The sequence below is a fragment of the Paramormyrops kingsleyae genome, chromosome 12 (genome assembly GCF_048594095.1).
Source record: "Paramormyrops kingsleyae isolate MSU_618 chromosome 12, PKINGS_0.4, whole genome shotgun sequence".
In the NCBI taxonomy this organism is placed as follows: domain Eukaryota; kingdom Metazoa; phylum Chordata; class Actinopteri; order Osteoglossiformes; family Mormyridae; genus Paramormyrops; species Paramormyrops kingsleyae.
This window is the reverse complement of record NC_132808.1, coordinates 9,366,238-9,389,401: the sequence shown is the minus strand read 5'-3', so window position 1 is coordinate 9,389,401 and position 23,164 is coordinate 9,366,238. Positions and strand designations below refer to the sequence as shown.

At 39.9% G+C, this 23,164-nt stretch overlaps 2 protein-coding genes and 2 long non-coding RNA genes across 14 annotated transcripts in view; 1 reads left to right on the top strand and 3 right to left on the bottom strand.

Moving 5' to 3' along the window:
- Positions 1-13,428, bottom strand: part of eif2ak3 (eukaryotic translation initiation factor 2-alpha kinase 3) — a 30,438-nt gene extending 17,010 nt beyond the window's left edge. The window contains exons 1-2 of one of the 4 annotated variants that reach the window (XM_072718634.1): positions 12,912-13,040; positions 10,107-10,193 (exon numbers count right to left, since the gene is read on the bottom strand). In XM_072718634.1, coding sequence (XP_072574735.1) covers positions 10,107-10,151 — 45 coding nt within the window. In that variant the 5' untranslated portion in view covers positions 10,152-10,193; positions 12,912-13,040. Of the gene's footprint in view, positions 1-1,459; positions 2,642-10,106; positions 10,194-12,911 lie in introns of those variants that run through there. The other 3 variants (XM_023795652.2, XM_023795655.2, XM_023795653.2) reach the window with 3 other exon arrangements.
- LOC111835393 (uncharacterized) lies at positions 11,294-12,874 on the bottom strand. The gene is made up of 3 exons (XR_002836218.2): positions 12,261-12,874; positions 12,007-12,072; positions 11,294-11,842 (listed from the first exon to the last, which is right to left on the bottom strand). It is a non-coding gene; the product is annotated as an uncharacterized lncRNA (long non-coding RNA).
- A 162-nt stretch (positions 13,429-13,590) lies between the features above and the next one.
- On the top strand, positions 13,591-16,300 carry LOC111835391 (uncharacterized). 2 transcript variants are annotated; one of them, XR_011993899.1, is made up of 4 exons: positions 13,591-13,756; positions 15,607-15,699; positions 15,945-16,101; positions 16,214-16,293. It is a non-coding gene; the product is annotated as an uncharacterized lncRNA (long non-coding RNA). The 2 variants fall into 2 exon arrangements; XR_002836217.1 differs by having other exon boundaries at positions 15,945-16,300.
- Positions 16,301-17,105: 805 nt separating this feature from the next.
- The window catches only part of slc4a11 (solute carrier family 4 member 11), a 47,214-nt gene continuing 41,155 nt past the window's right edge, over positions 17,106-23,164 (bottom strand). For all 7 annotated transcript variants that reach the window (XM_023795647.2, XM_023795643.2, XM_072718630.1 and 4 more), the window contains 8 exons: positions 22,956-23,029; positions 22,466-22,724; positions 21,798-21,904; positions 21,472-21,637; positions 21,050-21,223; positions 20,480-20,675; positions 20,098-20,267; positions 17,106-19,945 (listed from right to left, as the gene is read on the bottom strand). In XM_023795647.2, coding sequence (XP_023651415.1) covers positions 19,879-19,945; positions 20,098-20,267; positions 20,480-20,675; positions 21,050-21,223; positions 21,472-21,637; positions 21,798-21,904; positions 22,466-22,724; positions 22,956-23,029 — 1,213 coding nt within the window. In that variant the 3' untranslated portion in view covers positions 17,106-19,878. The remainder of the gene's footprint in view (positions 19,946-20,097; positions 20,268-20,479; positions 20,676-21,049; positions 21,224-21,471; positions 21,638-21,797; positions 21,905-22,465; positions 22,725-22,955; positions 23,030-23,164) is intronic.

Below are 23,164 nucleotides of genomic sequence, written 5' to 3'. Positions count from 1 at the left end.
ACTGGCTGCCCCACTAAGTCTGCTTGTTTCACTGTTGCTAAGCGGTAGGCAGCGGGAGTCAGACACAGAGCAGCCCAGAGAAGGTGAGGTGTTGCTACAGGCCCACATGGAAGACAGCAGCTGACCCCCTTCTACCCCAAGACCCCCTTCAGAAGTCCACAAGATCGGCCATACTGAGGATAGGACACCGTAAGCACCATGTGCTGTTGCTCAGCCTAGATATCAACTGGAACCAAATGTGATGATGAACAACCAAACTCACACAGAGCCAGCAGCAATCTCGTATACTAAGCTAAATGTGTACAGTGTGCATTTTGAGTTTCGTGAAGCAACCTGGAACAGAAACTAAGGGAATTCCTATTGTGAATCCTCCCGCGTTTATGGTCCTCAGTTAAAATAAGCTTAAAATGCTATTTATTGGCATACAGCAGCGAGAACATAGTACACAGACAAAGATATAGTGCAAAACAGACAAAGTGCAAAGACACATAAGTAAACATTGAACAAACTGAATTTGAAAAGTACACAGTATACAAATCAAATATCCTGAAAAACAAAATATTTTTATATCACATAAATAAATAAGAATAACAAATCAACAGACTGTATATGAGCAAATTAAAGACCAGAGAGCACCACAGTTTTACTGATACAAGACTGGACTGTTCCTGACAGGTTACGGTTATGCTCTTGTTTTCTAAAGGACTGGCAACCAAACAAGAACAGCCGGCTGGGGTACCTGAGCCCCGTGGGTTCCCCTGCATGCCGGACAGTCTGCCCCAGAAAAACAGGAACCACACCATCCAGTAATGACCATGTAGGGTTTTCCAGTGTATTACAGAACACTGTAAAATACCAAACACTACTTAGAATGAACCTGGTTGGCCAAGAGAGCGTTATGTCCCTCTGAAAAGGACTACAATTAAAGACACACCAATTATTTCAGCCACTAAAAACCAAACAAAAAAAATGACACACAAATAAGTGAAGAAATGACTACCAAGACTCCATAAGTAAGAGTGACCATCCAAAAACAGGTCCCTGATGCTAAAGAACAATAATGTTTGGTGGGAAGAGTGTCAAATACTGCTAAGAGAGAAGAGTAGGTTAGAATGCTGTCAAAACTTGCAGAGACTCACTCCTCCCTCTCCACACATCTCCATTTGTTTGGCACAGCTGGTTCTTGGGTCAGACAAGAATAGCGCCAACAGTTGGCTAATCAAGCCAAAGAGTTGAGGTTGGCTCTCACTAGACAAACGTTACCGACATGCCTCTAATTAAACGTGACAGATTTTATACTAGGCAAGCACAGCCATACAATCATCATCATCATCATCATCACCACCTGTAATTTCCTAGATAAATACAATACAAAACAAAGAATGAATGGAGGAATCCTTCTACTTTTGCCGCTAGCTAAGCGAACAATATCAATAAGAATAACAAGTGAAAACATTACCTGGAATTTAACGTTTGTCCTTCCGCAGAACCGTTTGAAGTCCCAGAACAATAACAAATTTGGTCTCTGTCACCAGTCAGGCTCAACCGGTGACAGAGTGGTGGAATGTGGTGTGGGCTCATTCCTGCTTGCCATTGCATTTGGGGGTAGGGCATCGCAGAGCATTGCAGGGCATTGCAGCGTTGTGCGACGTATTGAAGGTTTCTGTGCTTACATCAGGGAGAACTTACCAGGGCTGCTTCTAACTACTCAGTCAGAGAATGGAGCTTGAGCCATTAAAACTAAACTCCATCACGTAGCAGCAACACGTTGCTACTTACACTTCCGTCAAAGCACACTCCCAGTAGAATCAGTGTGTAGCACCACCAGCAATTCCACAGAGAAGACAGGTGCAAAGACAGCTGCTGTTTTCACAACTAATGCCTCACTAGACCTCTGCACACCAGTGTTAAATACACTGCACCACACATTTTATAATGGGCCTTGGGCTTGCCACAACAGCACTGCTTACAGAATAGACAATACAGGATGTAACAATATTTAGGGGGAAAAAATCATTTTTATTTCTTATCCATTTCCTTAATAATCTTTTTCTATTCCTGCACTAAGGGTACTGTCTTTGTGCTTTGTGTTATTTTGCACTATATCTTTGTCTACATTTGTGAGGGTTAGGGGTGGAAGATCCCCATGAATGTGAAAATCTGCAAATAATACTTGGGCGCCCCTCTCTTCATCCCATAACAGTCTACTAAGCTGAATGATACCATAAAAGCTCTACTTATTACCAATTTCTAAACAAAGAGTACTGCACTGTACACTTCACTGTAAACTGCATGTCAAATTGCTTTGTCGTTTCCCATCTAGACCTTTTTTATATAATATACAAACAATCTAAATTATGCCACTGTGTGTACAAAATAACTACTGTATGCACTGGTAGCATGTTTTGGACCCATTATTAAAAATGCAAAAGTAACTGCACTGAAAAGTCTACAAGTTCCTGCGAGAAACGCGAGACTCCACAGTCACAGAGACAACTAACACATGAGTGAGGCTGATTGCTGAGATGTGTGGCACTACTCAAGCCAAGACTTATTAAAGATGTAACGATCGATACTGACAGTGTGTGTGTGTGTATTACATAATTATATATTATATATATTGCAACTGGCGCTAGGTAGGAACCAACCAACCTGCCTATTGCAGGATGCACACATATGGTCAATTCTTTTTAATGATCGCTCCTTAACATTATCTAGTACATGTAATAAATAATAATAATAATAATAGTCTAACGTTTATGTTTTTACATGAACATTGTTTTTGTCCTTGGTGTTGGACTCACTGGTAGATTGTGTGGCGTATTTGAGAAATAGAAATTTGTGAAAAGGAGAAAAGCAAACAAGAACTTGTCATAAAAAGACATTTGTTTTCTGCTGTATAAAAATATTTTATATTCCACAACGCCAATACCGAACAAAAGCAAGTGATCTGTCGGCACAACTCACACCACCACCATCAACTGTTTGACAGACTTGGAGGATAATAGGGATATAACAGTACAGCTTTCCCATGGTTCGCTATGTGTCATGGTTTTTGGACCATGGTAACAGTATGGTGTTGGTATCTTTATATCTTTATATTTAAGAAGAAAATAACTTCACCATTTAATTAAACATTGAACTCTTTTTCCATACAACAGCTCTCCATTCAGAAAAATGGCAGTTTGTGTCTCTACAGTATAAAATAGAGTAGAGTATACAATGTAAAATGTAGGAGAGAAAAATATTAAGATAAAAAATGCTTCCTAACTTTGACAAACTGTAGGTGTTTTGTCTATTCCATTTTACATTAACAGTGCACACAGTATGTACAGTAGCTGTACAGGCAATATTAAATTAATTTTTGGAAGAAAAGATTTGCTATTCCAGAAGTTATCTTTATAAAGAGAAGATTTTATTTGACAGGAACATATATGAAGTATATCGCTGTTAAAAAGCAACCACAGGCAATCGCAGCAAAAAAAGTGTAGATAGATAATCAATATTACAAACTCATGTTCAGCCAAAAAGAGGATATTCTTTTTTTTTTTTTGGAAAAAACACTGGCTTATATTGACTGTACATACAGGAAACTGTACATATCATAATACCGCGGTTCACATGTGCGTATTGAACCGTGAGGGGCGTACCAGATGGTTCGATAATATACCGTTTACCGTTACAGCCCTAGTAGATAAGGTCAATTGTAAATCATTTTCAACTCCTAAATAACAAAAACTTTGCAATGTAAATTTTTTCAGCCACACTCAAAACACACAACATGCCTTCAAACGACATTACATCTGGGTACCAATGCTGACCCTACACTTTTCCATTGTAGTATGTCTGAAACTTGTGCAGATGTCCAGGACTGCCCACTTACTAAAGTAAATTAATACACATTAATTAATGTGCAAATCCAGCCAGATCCTTAGGTAGGGAAAAAAAAACTGTCCTTCCACAATTAAATTACCCTAATTACTAAAATTAGGCTAACACAACATCTGAACACATCATGACCACTGAAAACAAACAAATCATCACACAAATGTTACTATAAACAGTCTACAAATTAAACTATGAGGGCTCTGTAGTTACTAGTGAGAGAAACTGGGGCATCAAGTACTATTTTAAGAGGGCACTAATGACTACTTATTGCATTTTATTATCAGTGTCACAACTATTCTCTTTAAAACTCACTTGCAATGCAATAAATGCTGCAAGCATTTCTCTTAATTTTTATTTAAAAATTTTCCTGAAAAGTAACTAAAGAACTACTGATGACACACAAGGGAAAGCTAATGTGACTGTAGTAGTTATTGCTTTAACCCTGGTGCTGCCAACTTAGAATATTAATAAAGTTTAAATAGCAGCCACAATATCGGCTAAGATTGACATTTCAGACTGAGGCTGATATGTTGATTTTCTTTTTAATCAAATGTCAACAAATACAGAGGCGTTGACCAAAAAACGGTGCTTCTCAACTTATTTGGAAATGTACATTTACATACAGGCTTCACCTGAGAATTGCCATGCAAAAATACTAGAATTTCATTCCAGCTTAAATTCTGGGCAAATATGTGAGCATTGCAATAACAACCCAACAACAGTCATTCGCATGGTTTAGAGCTCATAGCTACTTAGTAAGCACTCTCCATCCTCCTCACACTCTTTACCAGAGCGCACTCTTGCCGATTCTGTTTTGCTATATATAATTGAATTGTGCATATCAGAAAAAAGAGATGCTGAGCAAGAGGGAATTGCAGAACAAAACAAAACAAGTACGACAGTACCCTTTTAAAATTTTGGCTACCATTCAGCATAGCTGCATCTACCGGTCAGAGGACCAGTGTAGCATAAACTGAAAATAATCAGCACTAACAATTACTGTCAATACTAGATCCAGACCTATTTGACGGATCAGGTATCGGCCATGAGTGACCGATCCACGTGCTATACTTACTTATTTAGTTTTTTGGCAGTCTCTAAAAAGATAGATTTAACACGAAATAGGGGTTATTTGCACAATCAATCGCACAACAGCTCTTTACCATTTTACATGTGTTTTTTTTGTGACATTCAAATCGAATGCTAACGCTGCCCCTCAGTCTTTTTTGCTACTCAGTGGGTGAGTACAGTGACTTCCACCTGCTCTGACGTCATGCAAATACGCTCCTCGTACTGCGAAGGGTAAGATGAGACGTTACGATCTGGGAGTATTTTTTTACGCTTTTAACAGAAACCAGCAGCACAGCGATTTGAATTCTTTGTAAAATGAAGTTTTGAGGTGGCAAATAGCATTTAATGGACAATCCCACTTAAAGTGCATGCAACTGTGTGAGACAAAAAAAAGCAATGGATGATTTGGGAGTCGCTAACTTGGACTGTTTTGTGAACTCGCTGCAGCTAGTGATACAAGAGGGGATGCCATCACAACAAAGTGTAACTCAGCTGATGCCAATGGGAGAAAAATTGTGTTCAAATTTTAACCATTCGTCACTTGTGTATACTTGCTTTGAAGATATTCATATTGAACTGCAAATGCTTCAAAAATGCTTAAAACAAGACGTACATCTGAGCTGGAAGAGTACGTTATGTATGTTTGTAGTAGCCTAATTAAATATTTTTTTGTCATACATTTTTTCCATCTGTATTTACTAGTATAACAAGTATAACAAAGTAAAAAGTGCTCGTTTCGGAATCTGTATCGGTATCGACAGTTGTGTATCGGAATCGGAACTGAAAAAATGTGGATCAGCCCATCCTTAGTCAATACAAGCATTACGATAACATAGATCACCTTCAGTAGAGTCCTTGCTAACCACAGCCAAATCTGCCAGAGCATGTATGAATATGTAGACCTTCTCTTCATGCAAAAAATTTACAGAACTCTAATGTGTTTTGGCACATATCTAAATGAAAGTCCTTCTAAAAGATGGTATGTGAGATTTATACTTGTCCATTTTATTTTCAACTATTCTTTTTAGCATTTTTGTCCTTTGAAAGAGACGGGTTGGTTTTGTTTAGAAGGAAGTATACCCCTGTGTTCCTCAAATAGCCAATTTTGGTATACAAGACCTTGGCCTTTTCTTTAGTGGTTTTCACAATTTGTTTGCTGTGCTTCTGCATTTGTAAATTTGTGATCCATTTAGAGCATTACAGATATCTCTTCAAACATGGAAAACTGTGATATAGCATTTCCTCTCTCGTTACAATTGAACTGATATTGAATCGGAATAGGGCTACCACAATTAGTTGATGTAGTCTGAAAATGTGTTAACACCAATATCTTAAATTGACGCAGTTTTTTTTTTTTTAATGAAATTACCATTATGATTTCTACAATGCTACAATTCATTGTAACAAATAATATAAGGCCAAATTAGGTACTCCAGTTCACTTAAGTTGCATGTTTTTGGACAGTGGAATGAAACAGGAAGTTCCGCTACAGGTCGAACATGCAAACTCCATGCACACAAACCAGCGGCGGGCAGCGACTGTTACAAATTGTGCCACTATTCAGCCAGGCTTGGATGATGTGCAATGTTAATATCAACATGACATTTCATGTACATGCAATTGTCATATAGCAATGACTGGGGTAGTCTACAGGGTTTAAACCATCAATAAGTTGCAATAAAACATTTTTACTTAATCGTAAGAAACAAACCTTAAGGGCTGATTTATACTTGACACTCATAACTCATACATGTACGCATCATGGCCACCACGCATTTTCTGCGTTCATTCCACGTGTTGTAGGTGCACCTGCGAGGAATTAACGCGACATGTACACGAGGTGCAGTACCACCAAAAATTGGGGTGGCAGTACGGTCACCTTTTCTCACGGGACTGTGTGTTTATGTACACCAGTTGGTATTAAGGCAACATCTTGATTTTCTTTTTTTAAGAATGAGTGACTGGAAGAACTCTATATTTTCAGAAGCAAGAGAGAAAATATTGAGAGCACTACTATGTCCTTCTGCGTACAGTGTCTTCAAAATTTAATGGCAGTTTAACGTTCTAAGAAAGCAGTATCATATGTTTCATAAACAACATTATTTATCAATACAGTTTTGATATTTATAAATCTTGGTCATACAATTTGCAGAGAACGTGGGGTTTACGTTTCGCTAGAACATTTATATTGTATTTATATGTTTAATATTAGTTTAAAATTTACCACCACTACATCTGCATGAGCTTTGCATGCGCTCTTCAAGCCATTCCTAATCATTTTATCCTTGCTATTTAAATCACTCATAAATAGATGTGTTTGAGAGACATTTATTTATTTTGAACAATTTTTTTTTCTTAATGAATACTGCAATACTTATTGCAGAAATTGATATTTTCCAGTGTCGTGCAGCCTAATTATGATATACTAACTACCACGAGACATCTAACAACATACAATGCACCATTCAACATGGGGTAGTAAAGTAATATGTGGCAGTACGATGTGGAGCAATGGTTAGAATACAGGAATGCTGCAGCAGAATTTGTATCGCTTTGGGGAGAGTGAGCGTACATCATTTCAAGTCACAACCTCATACAAAACAAATGAAACGGAAGAAGGAGCCAATCAAGATGGTTCGCACACTGCCCCCTGGTGGACGTGACCAATAATCCTCCAGAGATGGAAACTACGCGTACAAGTGCAATCAGCCACTGCTTACATGTCATATTGCGTATGTGTCACCTCGTGTGAAGTATATTGCACCCCAAGTGATGATTCCTTTTCAACATTATCTAGTACATGTTTAAAAATGTGTCTAAATTGACCACAGTTGCTTTTGCATGAGCTCTGAATGCACTCTCCTGGACAATCGTAATCATTCTTGTCCTTGCTGTTGTACTCATACATAAACTTCATGACACGTTTGTGAGAAATCAAACAAAAATGAGCAAGGAAAAGTGAATATGATCTGGCCTCAAAAAAAAAAAAATTGTCTTCTGCTGTGTGGAAATATTTTGTATTCCACAGAGAAGATACTGAGTAAAAGCAAGAGATTTGTGGGCACTACTTTGTCTCCTGGCAGACTTCGGGGGAAAATTTGATGGCCAAATATATCATTCAGCCCTAATCAAAACAGAGAATACGTTTACAAACAATAATAAAATTATATAAATAATGTTTATTATGTACCGTATTATGCAATATGATGCGACTAAGTGGCAGGGCTAATCTTTGTTTTAGCAGTGATTATTTTGACATACATGAATCTTAGAAAGTCAATTAAGCAAAATGATTCAGAATCCAGATTCCAAATATATATATTATATACTGTAAATCTCAGCTGCACCTCATATTTTTGGATTTTTTTCTACAGATCCACTGCAGTACAAAATGAACAAAAATACACAAATAAAAAGGAACCTGGTCACAAATGTAAAGCAATTCACAAATAGACAGGAAGTGATCCACAAATGTGCAAAACCCATTTTAGGTGTACAGATCATACCAAATTTTTGTGGATATGATTTTATACAACACAAATAAAAATACATGTTTGTGGATAAAGATGTATTTGTGATTGTAAACGGAGCTCCTAAGAGGTCAGGGTAGGAAAATATTTATTGAAATAGTTTTGAGTTCTCTCACAATAGTTTTGCGATCCCTCACTATACTTTTCTGTTACTAATAACTGTACTGTGTTCAGTTGAAGTGCACAAAATAGAATAAAAGGCCTAATGTGTATAAACCTAAACAATACAGACATGTCCAGTTAACTGTGCTTTACACATTAAGCTATGAGGGACAATGCACACCATGAAACTTTCATATATGCATTTTTATACATATTTATTACTAATTGCACTTTGTTCATTCACTGCCAGTTACTATAAATAAATCTCGGGTACATATTGCTCTGTATTTTTGGGGATATGATTTTACAGAACACAAATTTAAATATGTGTGTGTGGATAGTTCAATATTTTTGGATTATGGTACATATTTGTGGATTATCATCTGTGGGTTACAAATAATAAAGCCCAACAAAAACATCCATACAAGTGCCATATCTCACATGGTGGCATCTAACATTGCAAACAGTCATCCAAATGATGATGAAGTATTGCCATAAATGGTGTATTTTGTGATAATATGAAATGATAGACGTTTTTATTTTGTCATCCAAAATATATCGCACAGCCCTAACATCAGCAGATGCATAGCCATTGGTTTATAACCATTCAAAATTGTGCTTACAGTTTTAATAATCAATAATTTTGACACAAACTGTTTTCCCTGCTGTACCAAAACTGCACAGAACTGCGAACCCAGCATCAAGAATTGCACTGAACTGTGAATATTGTGTGCTGGTACACGCCTAAGAAAAGCATTCTGAAATGACTGAGGGGCCAACCAAATGCTTTTCCCTACATAAGAAAGCTCAAGGCTCGAGCAATGTGGCTCATGAGAATCAAAAGGGAACTCTCTGAAGCCCTTGAAATCTACAAGTACAAACTAAGAAACCCTTTGGGTCCTTTATGGCTAAGTAGTAATAAAACCCAACACAATACAGCGGGAGTCCAGAATTACGACTAGGAAATTTTGTAGAGACAACTCTTGAAACAGATTAGCCTCTGAAAGACTCCAGGTAAGTCCAACTAAAGAAGGAGAAAAAATGAGCAAGAAAGTCAAGTCGCCTATAAATCACCAGTTTATACTGCAAGAGTGAATTTGTTTACCTTTCCCTATGACAACCAGACATTTTATCTACAGCATGACCTGTGTTAATACAGACAGAAAATAATGTGAAAAGCAGAGCTTTGGAGGAGGGGAAAATAAAAACCTTTGTAAAGATACAGTTCACTCTCCTGCAATTAACATGAACATGCTTGACATGCTGTATGGAAACAAGGTGCTGGATCCATGTTGCTGATAGGCTATCACCTGTGAATTAAAGTGAACCTAATCAGGTCACTGTCCTGACAATGAGCAGTGGGCTCCCCTCCTCTGCGAGCTCTCCCCAAGGAGCTTATACAGATGTGTGTGTGTGTGTGTGTGTGTGTGTGTGTGTGTGTGTGTGTGTGTGTGTGTGTGTGTGCGCGCGCGCGTACACACATTCCGTCTGTCTGGGGAACCAGGGAGTGCTCACCTTCCATCCCTCTGCAGCGACTATCTGGGGCGAGTCGTCTCCCATACTCAGCGCTGCCTTGGGATCTACCAGTCACACCCACTGACTCTTCCACCAAAAAGAAAAGCACTATTTTTAATCACAGAGACCCACTAGGTTTATAGGGGAGGAATTGCCACTGTATCCCTAAGCAGGTTATGAGCCTAATGTAGCTTTAGCTTATCTTACGCTGTTTAAATAGGTGAAAGGCTAAAACGGTAAACTATGCAAATTACTCTGGGCAAAACAAATCTCAATCAAATAAAACAAATACTTCTAAAAAGGGATCATTTTATTGTCCAGTAGGTAGAGGTACATTATTGGGAAGAGCCCAAAGAATGCACGGTGTTCAGCAGAAATGGCCAAACCTGAAAAAGCACCATAAATCCATGTTCATACAAATATGATGAACACTTCAGCCATTCACCCTAATCTAGCCCAACTCTGCAGGGAAGTTTTACTAATGACCTGTGAACAGTTATTACAAGAATACTATTATACACACAGCTGTTCTGAGTGTCATTTATAAATACAAAGCATTTTCTTTGCACATCATGAAGTGCATCTCACCTCACACACTCTTCCACACGCACACACACACATATATACACACACTTCTTGTATGCACTGCGAACTTAAAGTCAATGATAAAATCAAAATATGCCACAGTTTTGAAAAGCACAATCACATTGGGCATCAAAAGGAACATGCAAATAAAATAAGAATGACTGTTTTCCCCTAGTCACAATTAGATGGCAATTAGTATCTGTGCAAGTTAACCATGACGTCACAAGCCATGGGAACGAGCACCATTGAGAATCTGAAGTTTGATTCATCAATTGAGGAGAGATCTTGAGAGTCAGCCCGAATCCTAGGAGTGACTATGGCACATGGGGTCTTCAATGGCCTCTTTCATTGGCCATTATCACTAATATAATATGTCAATAAATGGCTGGACAACCATTATAAAATGCACTTTTACGAGATTTTTTTTTTAATTATTAACAGTTACATTACATCTGCATTGCTCAAATGTTAACATCCCTAACTGCAAAAAAAAAAAAAAAAAAAGAGTGAGTGTAATCAAAATAGGCATCTATCCATAGTTACCTACATTTAACTTCTACCTTAGATATCTAAATATTTTAGAGTGGGATTTCTAATGAAAATGAACCCCGCATGCAACATATTTTCTGCAAACTATTTTTTGCGGCTCAGTCAAATTTCTTGGTAGTAAACAAACACAACATCTAACACGATTTTAAACTGCACATGAACCATCTGCTTAAAATCAATGGCTTTGTAATCAAAAGTCACGCCAAACATCGTCATGTCCAGCAAACTCACATTTAAACAATTTGCGTCCACGACAATGCACAGCTTGGCGAGGATTGAGCAGCGCTTGCAAAAGCAAACAAGGTAAAGTCGCTTAAAAACAATACTGTAAAGACATGACCCAACACATGCCGTCTGTGCTGGGATGTACACGGCGGCGTGCCGGATCGCTCACTGAAGGCTGGAAAGTTCGGGAGACCCGCAAGGCGGCCAGGCGGAGCAGGTGCAGCATGGCACCTCATTCGGATCCAGACGGACCTCACTGTGCAGGCTTTCCCAAAGCTAACACCAATTATTATTACAATTATTAGTACACATTTCGTGCTACACCTTGGGGTCTGATCGAGCCAAAATGGGCGTGCGACAGCACTTCGCGGCGAATCCTAAACAACAAAAAAATCTAGTTCACCAAGGGAAACGAGGCGTGGTATAGCTTTTCACAGTAAAACTACTTGGAAGGTACTTCGCAACAATTAAATTCATTAGCGTAATACGATATGATTAATCAGCGATCATTAGAGATTGGCACAAGAAACGCACGGCTTACTTATCCAGTGTGGAATTGTTTTTCTGCTGACGTGATCACCATAAACGGGAAAACATCCTACTAAACCTAGCGGAGGAGAAAATCAAGTTAAAATCAAATGGGGCGAGTTGATTTTAAATGACCGAATTAAACTTCACTTAAAGCCAACCTGATTACATGTTTGTTAAAAAAAATGCAGTCAGTGAGAATGGACCAGCTGCATTGCAGAAATTAGCGGAGGATCCGAGCGGATCCACCTGCACCGGTACCGACACCTGTAAACATTCAGCTCCTGGAGCCACTTTTGGTTACATTTTAACTGGCGACAAGCCTTCGCTTATCCTTACTGGTCTTGACTGGACCTGTAATCGGTTATCCAAATTAAACGGAAACACGCATGTAAACAAACACACAGAACAGACTTTCAGACACCCAATCAAATCGGGTCCGCAGTGATCTAGACTGCCAACTATAATGTCGAAAAACTTCATGTTTCTCCAGCAGAACTTCTCTCAAAGTCGGACAACAATGAGCCCGCGTCCAACGGAAAATGTCTATTAAAAGGACGGGGTGGCGCAGGGGAGAGCCTCCCTCGATGTCGCAGCGCCCCGCAAAAAAAGCAGCCAAGCGTCTGTACAGTATGTTAAGCAGCAAAGTTCAGGCGCCCCGAAGTGAGTGTGTTAATCAGGAAAGTCCCGGGAAAGTGAACACGGGGACGGCTCCTGCCGATAAGTTCCCCCAAAGAAGCGACAGGCTGACAGCGCAGCTAACAAAGGGGAACGCGGTGCGATATCGGCCGCCGTTCCCCAGAGGAGAGAAGAGAAAGTTCAGTAACCAGCCGTTCTGTTTATGTTTATGTCCCGCCTGTATTAAAATAACTGTCGTTAAACTTTCCACCTTTTACAGCTCGAATGCTTCAAGCCCACCTTTTCAGCCTGGCGTCTTCGTCGCCTCCCCCTGAGTCCTCCTCCTCCGCCGGCCCGTTTTCGTCATCCTCCACGGTCACGTCTCCGGTCACCGGAGCGCCGACGCTTCCCAAAGCCCGCTCCATGACGTTGGGACCATCTTCGACCGTCTCTGACCCCAGAGCGGCGGTGGCTTCGGCTCTCCTCCCGGCCGAGCTCTGAGCAGTCCCCGTGAGGGCTTTCAGCAGCAGCAGGAGCACAAGAGAAATGCTCAAGTTTCCCAGCTGAAGCCCCTTTTCCATTTGTGGAAATAGCACATTAGTGGAGAAGAAGTGTCGTATCGAGTGAGGGGTGAAATCTGTGCTTCTTTCCCTTTCTTTATCTAAAAGATCAAGTAGAAGCGTTATAATAACATTGAATGGCTTCAGGTAACTGACTACTGTACTACTTTCCCCCCAGTATTCATGTAAACAGACACTGCCACCAGGATACCATAGCAGTATTCTGTTTCTGCTTGCTGTCAAACAGCCTTCGTAATGCTGAGCCCCGCCCTGCTCCTCTGTAATTGGTCAGAAAACGGGCAGGTTTCGGAAAAAGGCACGATTCACATTGTAATTGGATAAAAAAAAACGTCCATCGAACGTTCTACAGACTAATCGAATCCGGTTCAATGGTCGGTCGAGTAAACTAAACATTTACGCTGATTGGTTGTCCGCCTGTATATCAGGATACATGGGAGTCATGCTTGACAACAGGGCTTATTCCAGTAAAAAAAACAACTGCGGAGCGTGTTCAGAGTTTGGGAGACGCTTATTGGTCAGTTATTGTCACGCCGAACGAATGCGGAGGAAGCGTTAAGACTATTGGTGAGTTCATGGAACCCGCGCAACGATGATTAGATCTGCTAAAGGGTGTAGGAGCTGTCAGTGACAGTCATTGTCACTGATTGGTTAATAGACGACAGCCTCATAGTCAGTTGCTACACAGGGGGATTGCCGTTTTGCACTCGGGGTCGGTTCGCTTATTGGACGGTGGGGCAGCACGATGGAAATGGCATACGTGGCCGTTTTAGAGTAAGAAGTTTTGGGGACATCGCGGAAGGAGGAAGACGCAAGGAACTGACTGCGCTTACGCGGAAATAGCGCTCATCGATAGCGTCGCAGAAGCACTTTCGGAATGTTACTGCAGAATGAAGAAAAATCGTTTTTTCTAATTTGATTGGAATAATAATACGGGTTAGACTCAGAAAGACATTTTCTGTTTGAGTTTTTTTTATCAGTCATCATAATGGTATACATTTTGTCCATCATATAGTTTGCAAAATGAACATACAACTTTTAAGTTAGTACTATGTTGCGTAACTGTTTAACGAACTCCGGAGAGAGGTAATGCATTTAAGCAGGAAGGCCGCTAAAAGTGCTGGAGACGGTGGCGGGTAAGAGTACTAGCAAAATTGAACAATTAACATTAAGAACGTTTCTGCCCATTCGTTTCATGGGGCACTATCTTGGAACCCCTTTAGCCACCGGTCAATCCCACTGCTATATGCTAAGGTGCGATACCAGCGATCCTGTCTACCTGCTCCCGACGTGCCATTCCCTCCCCGAGCCATAAGCCAGGAAGCATCCCAGCTTCAACAGGAAAAGTCCGACGCTGTCCGTTTTTTAATTACACATTACCATCCAATTTATTATGATTGATTTATGTATTCTTTTTTTCCTCAATATTTATTTAATTAAAATTCCTTAATATTGTTTTTTAAAGATTCTATTTGTGTACTGTGCATTTTTAAATTTGCTTCCACTACGTTTATCTTTGCACCTTGTCTGTTTTGAACAAGATATACGTTTATCTGTTCTCTATGTACCTTGGTGGTATATACACAAGAATTTCCCTCTGGGATCAATAAAGTTCACCTAAACTATTCTAAAATATTATTAAAACAAATTGTCATATCTTGCCTAATATTTATTTTACTAATACCCTAGTAGCTAAATCTATGCAAGGGAGAGTACACAGGTTGTGTTACAGTGAGAATCATGCCCAGTCTAACGTGATGGTGACTGTGAATTGTGCTGACATTCTACACTATGGTATTTCAGATATACCCATTTCACATAAGCCTCAAGTGTAACAGTGGATGTTGATTTTAAGTCAACATCAAGATCAGGGGGGAAAAAAAAGATATTGGGAGGAAGCGACTGATAACAGTTTACCTAGTAACTGCATCTGCATTAAGTGCTTGTGCTCATACAGTAAAAACTCAGCTAGCAGCACAGGTCTGCCAGAGGTGGGCGTATCATGTGACTGGTGCATAAACAGAGCCTCAAGTAAATACCTTCCCACCCCACATCAAAATAATAAAAACAAAATATGTGTTATTTTTCTAAGCAAAACCATGGAAGAGATGGTGCACCTACCCCAAAAAAATATAACTGGTCCCCGATGGCCACCAGAGTCAAATATTCCTACAGGTGCTACTGCACATAGATGTATTATATGGGAGCATGGACAAAAATAACCCCTGAAATAGTATCTTTGCGATCCTGGAATGTGAGGAAAGTCCAATGTTCTGGAAGATGTGCTAGGAGGTAGCAGAAAGAATAGGTCAGATTTACAGAAAGGATTAAAGTGTAATGCTGGTGTATAAGAGAGTGGGTGGGGTGAGGTGTTTATTTAACCAGATGATGGCACTGTTGTACGTATTTTCACACAGTCACTGGGGGACCTGGCTTTAAGTGGCCGGAAATGCTATTGGGGAGATGTTGAGAATGGAAGAGAAGAGCCAGGCAGTAAGACTGCAAACCAGGTGAGCTGTGTGCAAATGACCATTAACTCAGCAAAGTATCTAATACAGCAGACAGATGGAAGCCTCAAGAATGTACACATTCTTTCTATTTTATGGATGGTTTAACAATCAAAATAATTTTATTGTTTTATTATTTTATTGTGTCTTCGCAAATATTCTGCCCCTAATTTGTTTAATCTCTTTTCTAAAGAGTCTAAAATATCAGAGTTAAAACAGTACATGTACTGTATGTTTGCTTGATGCAGTTCAAGTCCATTTGTTATGCTGTTGGAGATGTAATATGTGAAACATACTGTGGAATGGTGAGCAGAGTCACATGACATGGGATGGAACAAAGGAACAGTGAGTTGGAGTCAACATGGTCCAAGCTCTGTATCTGCCAAGTTCTCATGGATCACAAAGGCATGTAGTTTGAGATATCTAATAACTGTTTTTTTCTTATGTGCCTGTGTGAATGAATGCTTGTTTTTCTCTGTATTCATGCATGTTAGTGTCTTATGATGTACTTTTTCAGGTGTAAGTGCTTTTTGAGATGAACTACCATGACCCTTACTGGATATGAAACTACCTCACAGTTTTTTATTTGTGGATAAAGAATTCATGACAAAGCTGCTAAATGTGATCATGTTTTTGGCTTTTGCAATAAACTGTGAGGCATCATGCAAGCCTTTATCATTTAAAGTCTTCATTATACTACGAAAGCAGTAAAAGAGCAGCTGTCAGGCAAAAGAACTTCTCCTGGTATTCCACCCACTTTTTTTCCTTTTGCAGATTGATGTTGATAGATTTTCTTATTGCAAAAGGGAAATTTCTCAATTTTTATACTCACTAATCCCTCAACATATTTCATACAATGAAAAAAGGGCCAAGGGAATTTCAGTTTGATGTCTGTATTATCTCGATTCTATTCTTATGTTACAGATGGTTATAATAAGTGTTGAGTCAGAATTCAGTTCAGAATAACAAATATTTAGAAGATAAAAGTAATTCCGGTGTGTGTCCAATAAGGACTGAGCTCAACACTAAACAGGCAGCACATCTAGACATTCTAATCTGTGTGTGGATGACAACTCTAGATACTTTATTTTAGTGAGGGATAGCTAGTGCTTATTTAACCAGAAGATGGCATTGTGGCTTGGATATTCACAGCAGAAACATCACAAACATTGCACATAAAAATGAACAAATAAAAATGGTAGGTCTGACAAAAATCTGTATACCGCATACATAGTTTTAATGTAAGCCAGTTTATCAACATGCATAACCATAGTAAAACAGTTTTCCAGTACAAATAATATAAGCAAATGCCTTAGATGATGGTATTTGCTGAACAACCAATATGCTTTACACTTTGAATTTATTTTTTGGATAATATCTATACAAAGACACACAATGATAGACTGATGAACTCTGTCATGTATTTTTATTTGATTTTGTTTTACATATTATAGTCAACATTACATTAAACATTACATTAAAATAGCTTATTTTGACAAAATATTCTGTAGACATTAAGAAACCAATTGTTTTGTATTACTTAAAATTACTACACATTCATAAATTCAGAAAAAAATTGAAGTACACCTAACATAATTTCAGAGAATTATGTTCTGTGTGGAGTGTGTCGTCAGCTTATCTAAGGGCAAAAAAATACAAAGCAACACAAAAATTTCCAAATCAATATATATATCTCCAATCATAGAGCAACTTTTCAAAAAATGGAACTCATTGAAATTCACCTGATATAGACACACACACACACACACAAACAAATGTAACAACAGTAAATGTCAGGCAGGATTGAGTTTTTGTCTCTACATCCATCATCATCTAATCACTGGGCCTGGTCAAGGTTGCAAGTGGCCTGGAGCCTATCCCAGGAAGCATAGGGCACAAGGCTGGGGTGTACCCGGAATGGGATGCCAGTCTATCACAGGATTCACACACTCACACAAGTGAACACTATGAGCAATTTAAGGATGCCAGCTGCCTAACCACACGTTTTAGACTGCAGAAGGGAACAACACAAGGGGAATACTCAAAATCCACACCCAGAACAAAGGAGGGATTTAAACTCCCAACTCAACAGAATTGCCCACTGAACCGCCATGCTGCCCAATTCTGTAGATCTGGCCAACAATTCTATTTTAATTATTAAGTATTATGACATTCAAAGAAATATTCTTCAAACTCTTAAGGATTCACATAAAATGAGTAGAATTTTTAGTGATTTGAACAAATATTAGCAGTTCTCCAGCCTTTTCCCTATTCTGTTGGGAACTTAAGTGCTGAAGATGGAACCATGAATCCAGAGTTGAAGAAAAATCGAGAGTTGGCCTTACAGAGGTCATACTATTTGTGTTAGAACCATTCGCTTATTTCTAGTCCTAATGTCCAGCATTACTGTGATATCACTGGTGCAGTCAAGTGGGCTTTAAGGCTCTGACAGAAAGGAAAAGAGGCAGAACACCACAGTAAGATGCCAATATTAGGTTTTGAACATGGGTGCATAAGTTCTACTGCTTTTCTCTCATAAGATTCTCAGTTTCTTCCACCTTCCAGGCTGCTGGTGGTCAAATAAACCCTAAATCTAACTGACATTCAGCATCTCTGTGGATGTCTCTGATGGATCTGAAAGTTAGCTATATATCTACTGCTACTGGCCCTCTTTCCCTCAAAGCTAAAGTTGCACTGTATACATAAATTTATATGAATCAATATTTTGGTTAGTTATTTTACAATCAAAGGAGCAAAGTACTGATACACTGTAAAAGACGTTCTGTATGGACACATTGCCCACTCATACTAACATGTGGATTAGCTTTGCTTGTTGCTTATAGTAATAATACAGTTTAATAAAAACATTTTTAAATCACTAGTTTTATCCTTTTTTAAATATATATTATTACTATAAATAATAGGCATTATTTGTTTACAGTATAATATCTGCTTTAGAACTGTTACCAATAACTTAAAAAAAATAAAATGCAGTAGGTTCAAATCATATAACCATTGAGAGGTTCATCAAAACAGGTCCCTTCAACGTTGTCAGTAAAATAAACAACCTTCAGACTGGCACGGTTACAACTTTCGCAGAAGGCATACTAATGTGCAGTATGGTGCACCATAACTCAGATCCTATGCCGTTCATCAGCTTACATCAGCTGTCTTTGGAGTCTGCCTGTAAATGCAGGGATGCCGGATTACAATGTGGATGGGTAATGGAACAGACTGACACTGGCACATGACCTGGGCAAACAGCAGGAACTGACTTAATAAAGAAGGAGAGAACATAGATATGGTCACTGTTGTAGAGCAAACAGAGAAGCACTACAATGAGAGATGGTCTCACTGTCACACTTTGCAATGTTGCCTTAACAGCTTTGCTTTTGTTCATGTGCAGCTGAGAGAAACAGTTTATTATTATATAGATTTATTCAATGCTTTTGCTGGGATATCTCTTGTAGGTCAGACAGATGTTGCTGACAAATCATCTTCACCAAAATGCAGTGACTGATACCTGGAGCTGGCTTATATGTATAGGGTCAGAGGTGATGGATATCATATGTTTAAATGCCTCAGAAGCACCACGCCATCTTAGCACATGTGTTTAATCAGCCAAATGTAAAAATCATTTTATAAGAAAAAAAGATGGTAACTGAAAGGAACAGAATTAACCGTGTGATAAAGTGCAACAGCCAGGACCGTATTTGAGTCACCTCTCACAGGTAATAACCTAGTTAGTCTTCCTGTATCCCCTAGTCATCAGCAGATTATTTACATTTGCATTTATTCATTTAGCAGATGCTTTTATCCAAAGCATCATATAAAGAGCTCCACAATTCATACACTGGCGAAAATACTCCTTCGGTGAAAATTCCTCCTACTTCCTCGCAGTACAAACACCAGCATATTTCATACTACAGCTGCATATTGGTTTGCTCAGTTAGAGATATATGACTTGATAAGCTTTGGCAACAAACTTCATAGACAAGTAGTAACAAAAGCTAAAGAAGAGAGAGAACAGAATGAGACACAGAGCACACCTGGCTGGTTCACCTATACTTGGTCATGTGACTCCTATCCCTTTCTGTCATTGAAGTTGCTGACTAAATTGCTACATTTTCCTCTTGTGTTTTAACAGATAATGGCCTTTTATAGTTTGAGTCCTACAGTCCTTTACATGTGCTGGGCATCCATAATGTCCAGGTATTTGGCCTCGATGATTCTGGGCAACAGGTTGTTCCTGGGGAAAGTGTAGAGAAATGGTTAGTGACTATATGGTTAGGCTATGCTAAATACACGTGTAAACAAAACAATTGGCTTGGGCGAATAAACATATAGCCTTAGATTTTGGAGCATTAAAGTAAAATCGGCAGGCCATAATCAGGAGCTTACCTGATAGGAAGTAGTAAGATCATGAGTAGGGGGAATATCATTTTCATGTAGGGTAGAGGATACATGCCAAAGGCACACAGGATCAGCAGCTGTGTTATCTGTAAGGTTGTGAAGTAGTGGATCTTCCTCTGTGGGACTTTGCGAATGTAGTGGGTAGGGGGATAAGATGTCTGTGAAGATGGGAGAGCAGTAGTTAGCAAATGCGTTCAGGTCCCCCTCAATCTATTATTATGCCACTATATAAGAATTACATATGAAGCCTGTTCCCAATAGGCCTGCTTCTGTCCTAGTCCATTCTTAAAAATGGATGAGGTGAGTAACAGTGTTGGGTTTGCCACAGGTCTTGGCCAAGAAGAAAAGAGCTGATAGGATTCAAGCCTACCTGCTCCTTGAGGAGAAGGGCCATGCGGTCACACATTTGGTTTCCATCAATGGAGGTCAGGGCGATATAGAGGAAAAGGCCATATAGCACAGGCTTGGGTATCCACTGCAGAGGTACAGGCAGCAAGAAGACCGAGACACCAGTGAGGATGTTGGCCACCAGCGATGTAAGCCGTGTCTCCTTCACACTCACAATCCTGTTGGCACACAAAGAAAAAAAAAATGTACTGTACTCACTCGCCTCTAGGAATCAAAGGAATTCTACAGTCTAATGGAGTCCTACTGCTATTGTAGTCTTATTGTTAATGCTATATACAAGGTCATCAAGCTGTGTTAGCTTTTAGTGTATAAGATCATTGTGAAGCATTAGTTCTATGGTTTATGGGCAATCATACAAAGCTATCATGTTGTAGGGACCTTTGGAATATGAGTTTGTCATGTCGTAGGTGCCTTTGAATATACAGTAAGGCCATCATGCTGTATGAGCTTTTCAGGTATAGGGTCAACAAACTGTAGAAGATCATCACGTCTTTTGTGCATTTGCTGTGGATCTCCAGCTGGCCAGACTCACGTCTCGTAGAGGTATCCTCCCTCCACGCGCTGCTCCACGCAGGCCAGCTGACGCACATGCATTGTGGAATGGGGAAAGGCAGCATGCATCCATGGCAACCCCAACACCGACATGAGAATGTTGATTAAACCTGAGAGCATCAGGTCCCAGTGGTAGGCAGTTCCTTTTAGTAACCTGGTGCATACAAATACATTATTAGCAGCACTGAAATGGCTAATAGCTACAAACAGCATCTTCCGTGGGCACTGCAGTTCAAATACTAAAATAACAATATAATAGATAACAAACGTGATGTTTACACAAGAATATTAAAGTGTTGGCACAGGAGACTTCACTGTGCCACTAAAAGAGGAAAGTTGCTAGGGGAATTCTCTCTGTTGGGTATCAGCAGTGAGGGCTCCTCTGTTGCATCTAACACAGACCTGTTCTCCGGGGCATTGGTGAGGGACACGACGATGTTCTGGTCAATGAAGATAAGCAAGGCCAGGAGAAATCCCACGCCCATGGCACTCACGATGTTCATGGCTGACAACTTCTCAAAAGGAGCTACCTTAAATATGGGGCCTTGGTGGAAATTAAACACTGGAACTGTGGGACATACATGTAGGAAGAGGTCAGGCGGACTTCATGCTCATTTTAACTCATGGTAAATTTTATCTAATGTTTTTTTATGCTTAGTTTAATTACAGGTAAGGTCAAGTACAGAACAAATGCTGGTACATCCAGGTGTGCAGACATGGATACTAACGTTCAATGTGAAGGAACAGATAGGAACCCACGAAGGAAGAGATGAGGACGGAGATGGGCAGGGCGCAGTCTGACAGCACCTCCCTAACCTGAGCGTGCAGGAACGGGCTGCAGAAACACAACAGAGCTTCATAACCAATTTGGCATCCCTGAGCCAGTGTCCTGTGCGTGTATCACTCAAATGGTGAGAACAAGACTGGGCAGTAAATAAGTGTTAACTATAGGAGTGATGTGGTGGTACGGTGGGTAGCACTGTTTTAGTCCGAACACATGCAGGGAAGATTCCTGGTCCCCATAATGGAAAACCCAATTTAATAAAAAATCTGTGACTGCAATGAAAACACAAAAAATGCAAAAACTCTTGTATTTCGCTTGGCTACTTATGGTTATGGTTAGGGCTGGGTAGGGGTTAAGGTTGTCATAGTTAGCGTTAGCATTTTTCTCATAGAAATGAATGAGCGGTCCCCATAGAGATATGTTTACCCGACCTGTGTGTGCATGTGTCTGCGTGTGTGTGTGTGTTGTTGCCGTGATAGACTGGCATTTCATTCAGGGCGTTCCCTGCCTCATATCCTATGCCAGTGAGGCCTACTGTAGGTGTTGACATGCCTTGCATACCCATGAAGTCTTCAGAATAAGTTACTGGTTTTGTGCACACAGGACGAGTACCTTCTCTTGAATTGGTAGAGGGTATAGCCCACCCAAAGTGTTCCCAGCATGAGCAACACACACAGCACAGCACGATCCCTGGTGCACAGGACGAGGGCTTCAGCGAGGGCACTTCTGTCAACCGTCACGTTGGCTGTCCTGTTCATGGTGCCGTTCCCGGTGGCGACAGCTGACAGGGTGAAGGCCTGCTCTATCACATTATACAGCTCTTCAGCTCTGCTGCTGGTCACCGTGGGTGCGTGGTAGTACTTACGGAAAACTGGAAGCCAGAGAAAGCAAGACAGCTAACTAACCAGTGAGTCAATAACAACCAATATATAATCTGAGAGTATGCTGCACTGAATGTGGAACATTCTTTGTCATTTGGGCTTTGGTGATCAATATCTACTGTAAGGCAGAAAAGGTTTGGTAGTTGCTGATGGAAACTCAGTTTGATGGTGTACTTAATCAGAGAATGTGAGAACAGGGGTGACCCCCTCCTACGGCATACTTTTGGCTGTGCCTTTAACAGCATCTGCCACGAAGGCGACGGAGATGAACAGTGCTATCACTTCCTCTGTGGACCTGCAAGGACACAGAACAACAGCATGAAGAAAAACCATCAAACCTGCCGACATTCAAAATTTGTGGAATCCAGTCATTTAAATATTAAATGCAACGCTGAAAAACACAATCTTGGACATAGTTACTAGTTCAAGA